This window comes from Bombina bombina, chromosome 2, assembly GCF_027579735.1.
Source record: "Bombina bombina isolate aBomBom1 chromosome 2, aBomBom1.pri, whole genome shotgun sequence".
NCBI classification, from domain to species: domain Eukaryota; kingdom Metazoa; phylum Chordata; class Amphibia; order Anura; family Bombinatoridae; genus Bombina; species Bombina bombina.
This window is the reverse complement of record NC_069500.1, coordinates 1,335,941,260-1,335,947,628: the sequence shown is the minus strand read 5'-3', so window position 1 is coordinate 1,335,947,628 and position 6,369 is coordinate 1,335,941,260. Positions and strand designations below refer to the sequence as shown.

Here is a 6,369-nt window from a genome sequence, read left to right as displayed (position 1 = left end):
CCATGTTGGTTTAGCTTTTGGGAGGTGGGTTAGACTTTTACAGGTGTTTTGACTTTTTTTGCTTTTTCCTTAGGCGTAAGCAGATCATATACTGCCGTAAGTCACTGGCGACTCCAGAAATGTCTATTTCCGCACATTTCTGTACCTCACTGGTTTATCCAACTTACGGCAGTATATGACTGCCGGCACCGTTTATGTGATTCACCTGATGTGCGAGGTGAACTTAGAACTTATATGTAATCTCGCCCATAGTGGTAAAATCTACCAACGATCCTGATGCTTATTTTCTACAGAGACAATAAGGATCCTGAGGGTGATATTTGGGAACTCCTCATTTAGGCAATAAAGATTGTATAAAATGTTCACCAACCTAGCTGTTAAAGTTGTTGATGTAGCAATACAGTCAACAATTCTGATCATCGCCATTTTGCACAGATCGGCAGCAGAACCTGCAATATAAAAACATAATATCATAAAGTACGGACTGAATCTCCAAAAATAAAAAACAATATACAGGTACAAATTGCAATTTTCCCTGCCAGCAAGTAACAATCTTCTCTGCCTTGTCTTTGGATTGGTTTTTGTGTTCTAAAAAGCAAATGCTATAAATCTCTAGCAGGAAGCTGGGATTGCTCAGTGTAGCGCTAATTTATCAGCCATCCGTTTACGAGCGCGGGATAAAAAAAACAACTTTACAAGAGGTTGGTTATTAGCGTTCCGAAAATTAACCAGAGATCAGATCTCTGGTTGATTTTTTAAATGTCCCCCAATTGCCCCCAAAATGGCTTTACATTGTTGTCTATCATGACGTGTTATTACTATTAATATATATATGTGTATGCTTATATACATATAATTTTATGTGTTAATATGTGTATCTACACATATTAACACATACATATATATGTATATATTCATGTATATACATATATATATATATTTGCTGACCATCGCTGCACGACTTGCCTCCTCCTCTGTGCTAGTTTCTCATGTCGTGAGTCATTGGAGCCTATAGAAGCGCTATAGCTTCCATGGAATGCGAACGCAAGGTCGCGTTCGAATTGCATCTAACTTGTTATACCAGCGCAAATTTGCGTGCGCCGGTATTAATAAGTGGAGTGCATATATCATGCTCGCGTACGCGATACTTAGCACTCCACTCGTAATCTGGCCCTTTGCATTTATATCAAGTGAAACAGGTAGCTAACCCCAGACAGAATAGGGTGCAAAGCCCAATAGAAAAAAAATCACATAAAAATATCCAGCACAACACAAAAAATACCAAAACCTCACAAAGATACACTCAGCTAGGCTTAAAGCACAGTATGAAAAGTTAGTTACAGCATTTGGCCGAAGGTGATAGGCCCATGTACCTTGTCAATGTATCTTTTTACCTGGGCCCTTAACCTGCAGCCACCATGCTAGCTTGAAACCAAACACATTGAGATACAACGAAAGGGTACCATGGCCATATACAATTTACATAGACAAAATATGGAGGTGGACTGTACTCTTAAACTGAAAAGGGCACACATCCCATGCCACTGGCAGAACTTACAGCTCAGGGTGGTCACCAGGCACTCATAGACAGCTGGGATAACAAACAGTGAACCAGACAATTTACCCCAGAAAGGCCAAAGTGTAAATCCCAGCAAGAAAACAAATCACATACACTGACACACTTACACACACTGACACACACACATACTGACACACTTACACACTGACTGACACACTTACACACACACATACTGACACACTTACACACTGACTGACACACTTACACACACTGACACACACACATACTGACACACTTACACACTGACTGACAAACTTACACACACACTGACACACTTACACACACATACTAACAAACTTACACACACACACACTGACAAACTTACACACACACACTGACAACACACACACATTGACACACTTACACACACTGACACACTTACACACACACATACTGACACACTTACACACACATACTGACACACACACACTGACACACACACATACAAACACACACACACTGACACATACACACACTGCCACACACACTGACACACACACTGGCACATACACATACACACACTGACACACACACATACACATACTGACACATACACACACTGACCCATACATACACACACTGACACACACACTGACACACACATACACATACTGACACACACTGACACATACACATACACACACTGACACACACACACAATGACACACACTGACACACACACACACTGACACATACACACTCTGACACACACACACGCATACTAGCCTGAATACAGTATGTAAAATTCATTCAGATCTTTAACTTATAAGGTGTGCAGTTATAAAGTGTTAAAGAGAGGGGGATGTTAAAGATACTAACAGTCTAATCTCTTGTAGCTAATCCCAAAGGTATGTATACCTCCTAGCTACAAACCGAAAATGATGTACAAGAACAAGAGGGTGTGGGATAGCGCTAGTCAGCATAAGAGATACATAAAAAAGGGTTGTGTGTGTGTATAAGGCTAATGCCTGTTTGTAATTGGTTGTGTGTGTATATAAGGCTAATACCTGACTAGCGCGATCCCACACCCTCTTGTTCTTGTGCAGTAATAAAGTGCCTTGTGCTAAGAGTGGAGTTTATGTAGTATCAGCAATACTAATTCAAAATACATTTTTAACAATTTTAAATGTATAATATGAAAATACATTTAAATTAAAAAGACAAAAAACAAATCCCAGCTGAAATGATGTAGGTGCTAATAGCAAATATTTACTGTATAGTAATTGATATGAATGGCCTTCAAACTACTTTATATGTGTTCCGATATTGTCTATGCAGATTGAATAGTCTGAGAGTTATTTTTATTTTTTCACCCACCAAAGTGATAACTTGCTACTTTTTAGAGAATATTAAGAAGCATATTGTACAACCAAGTAATGTAAACACTGATATCACACTACTCAAACATCTATTGAGTTACTCCTCAAATAACTCTCAGCTAGATTACGAGTTTTGCGGTATGAGTGAAAAAGCAGCGTTAAGGCTCTTTTTCACTACCGCTGGTATTACGAGTCTTGCAGGTTTAGGGGCACTGCACACTTTTTTGGCTGTAACGCAACGTAACTACCCCAGCTTTCAAAAAGTCTTTTTTCAATGGGACATCATTTGCAACGGTATTACGAGTCTGCCTGGGAGGCCAAAAAGTGAGCGGTACACCCTATACCTTCAAGATCCATACCGTAAACTGAAAGTCAGTAGTTATGGGTTTTACAAAGCTGTTGCATAAAACTCATAACTAAAGTGCTAAAAAGTACGCTAACACCCATAAACTACCTATTAACCCCTAAACCAAGGCCCCCCACATCGCAAACACTAAAATAAAACCGCCGTACTCCCGCATCGCAAACACTAGTTAAATATTATTAACCCCTAATCTGCCGCCCCCAACGTCCCCGCCACTATACTAAATTTATTAACACCTAAAAATAACCCTAAGTCTAACCCTAACACCCACTAACTTTAACCCCTTAATGACCACAATGTACCCTGTATGTCACTGGTCGTTAAGGGTTTTTTTCAGGACATAATAGCACAAGTCTAGCAAGAACACGCTATTAATGCCCTCCCTCCAGCAGGCTTTGTGGAATAGAGCAGTCTCAACGCGGTGGCAAGACCGCGCTATAAAACAATCACGTGCCAAAAAAAGGCCAGCGACATACAGGGTACGTCGCTGGTCCTTAAGGGGTTAAAGTAATTAAAATAAATCTAAATAAAACCTACTATTAATAACTAAATAATTCCTATTTAAAACTAAATACTTACCTGTAAAATAAACCCTAAGCTAGCTACAATATAACTAATAGTTACATTGTATCTATCTTAGGTTTTATTTTCATTTCACAGCTAAGTTTGTATTTATTTTAACTAGGTAGAATAGTTAGTAAATAGTTATTAACTATTTAATAACTACCTAGCTAAAATAAAACCTAACCTGTCTTACACTAACATCTAACCTTACACTACAATTAAATAAATTACATTAATTAAATACAATTAACTAAATTACAAAAAAAAACAAACGCTAAATTACACAAAATAAAAAAGAAATTATCAGATATTTAAACTAATTACACCTAATCTAATAGCCCTATCAAAATAAAAAAAAATACAAAAAAAATACAAAAAAACTATCCTAAACTAAACTACCAATAGCCCTTAAAAGGGCCTTTTGCGGGACATTGCCCCAAATAAATCAGCTCTTTTACCTGTAAAAAAAAAATACAAACACCCCCCAACAGTAAAACCCACCACCCACACAACCAACCCCCCAAATAAAATCCTAACTAAAAAACCTAAGCTCCCCATTGCCCTGGTAAGGGCATTTGGATGGGCATTGCCCTTAAAAGGGCAATTAGCTCTTTTTCAAGTGCTCAAACCCTAATCTAAAAATTAAACCCACCCAATAAACCCTTAAAAAAGCCTAACACTAACCCCCGAAGATCCACTTACAGTTTTTGAAGACCCAACATCCATCCTCAACGAAGCCGGCAGAAGTCCTCAACAAAGTGGCAGAAGTCTTAATCCAACCGGGCAGAAGTCTTCATCCAGACGGCATCTTCTATCTTCATCCATCCGGCGCGGAGCGGGTCCATCTTCAAGACATCCAACGCGGAGCATCCTCTTCAATCGAAGTCTTCTTCAACAATTAATTCTCCTTTAAATGATGTCATCCAAGATGGCGTCCCTTGAATTCTGATTGTCTGATAGAATTCTATAAGCCAATCGGAATTAAAGGATTAAAAAATCCTCCGCGCCGGTTGTCTTGAAGATGGACCCGCTCTGTGTCGGAAGGATGAAGATAGAAGATGCCGTCTGGATGAAGACTTCTGCCCGGTTAGATGAAGACTTCTGCCGCTTCGTTAAGGACTTCTGCCGGCTTCATTGAGGATGGATGTTGGGTCTTCAAAAACTGTAAGTGGATCTTCGGGGGTTAGTGTTAGGTTTTTCTAAGGGTTTATTGGGTGGGTTTTATTTTTAGATTAGGGTTTGGGCACTTGAAAAAGAGCTAAATGCCCTTTTAAGCGCAATGCCCATCCAAATGCCCTTTTCAGGGCAATGAGGATGTTCGGTTTGTGTGTGGGTTGTGGGTTTTACTGTTGGGGGGGTGTTTGTATTTTTTTTTACAGGTAAAAGAGCTGATTTCTTTGGGCAATGCCCTGCAAAAGGCCCTTTTAAGGGCTATTGGTAGTTTAGTTTAGGATAGGGTTTTTTTTTTTTGGGGGGGGGGGCTTTTTTTATTTTGATAGGGCTATTAGATTAGGTGTAATTAGTTTAAATATCTGATCATTTCTTTTTTATTTTGTGTAATTTAGTGGTTTTTTTGTTGTAATTTAGTTAATTGTATTTAATTTATGTAATTTATTTAATTGTAGTGTAAGGTTAGGTGTTAGTGTAAGACAGGTAAATTTGTATTTATTTTAACTAGGTAGTTAGTAAATAGTTAATAACTATTTATTTAGTAACTAGTCTACCTAGTTAAAATAAATACAAACTTACCTGTGAAATAAAAATAAAACCTAAGGTAGCTACAATGTAACTATTAGTTATATTGTAGCTATCTTAGGGTTTATTTTACAGGTAAGTATTTAGTTTTAAATAGGAATTATTTAGTTATTAATAGTAGGTTTTATTAAGATTTATTTTAATTACATTAAAGTTAGTGGGTGTTAGGGTTAGGGGTTAATAACTTTAGTATAGTGGCAGCGACATTGGGGGCGGCAGATTAGGGGTTAATAAGTGTAATGTAGGTGTGGTTGATGTCAGGGCAGCAGATTAGGGGTTAATATGTGTAGGTAGGTGGTGGCGGTGTCGGGGGCGGCAGATTAGGGGTTAATAACTGTAATGTAGGTGGCGGCGACATTGGGGGCGGCAGATTAGGGGTTAATAAGTGTAGGTAGGTGGCAGCGGTGTCGGGGGCGGCAGATTAGGGGTTAATAAGTGTACTGTAGGTGTCGGTGATGTCGGGGGCAGCAGATTAGGGGTTAATATGTGTAGGTAGGTGGCGGTGGTGGCGGAAGATTAGGGTTTAATAAGTGTAATGTAGGTGTCGGCGATGACCGATGTCAGGGGCAGCAGATTAGGGGTTAATAAGTGTAGGTAGGTGGCGGCGGTGTTTCGGGGGCAGCAGATTAGGGGTTAATAACTGTAATGTAGGTGGCGGCAGATTAGGGGTTAATAAGTGTAGGTAGGTGGCAGCGGTGTCGGGGGAAGCAGATTAGGGGTGTTAAAACTCGGGGTTTATATTAGGGTGTTAGGTGTAAACATAAATTTAGTTTCCCCATAGGAATCAA

General features: G+C 39.1%; 1 protein-coding gene across 1 annotated transcript in view; it reads right to left on the bottom strand.

The window, feature by feature from the left end:
• Positions 1–261: 261 nt before the first annotated feature.
• POLN (DNA polymerase nu) overlaps positions 262–6,369 on the bottom strand; it is a 587,345-nt gene continuing 581,237 nt past the window's right edge. Inside the window, exon 24 of the mRNA XM_053700310.1 lies at positions 262–449. Within this exon, the coding sequence (XP_053556285.1) occupies positions 262–449 (188 nt within the window). The remainder of the gene's footprint in view (positions 450–6,369) is intronic.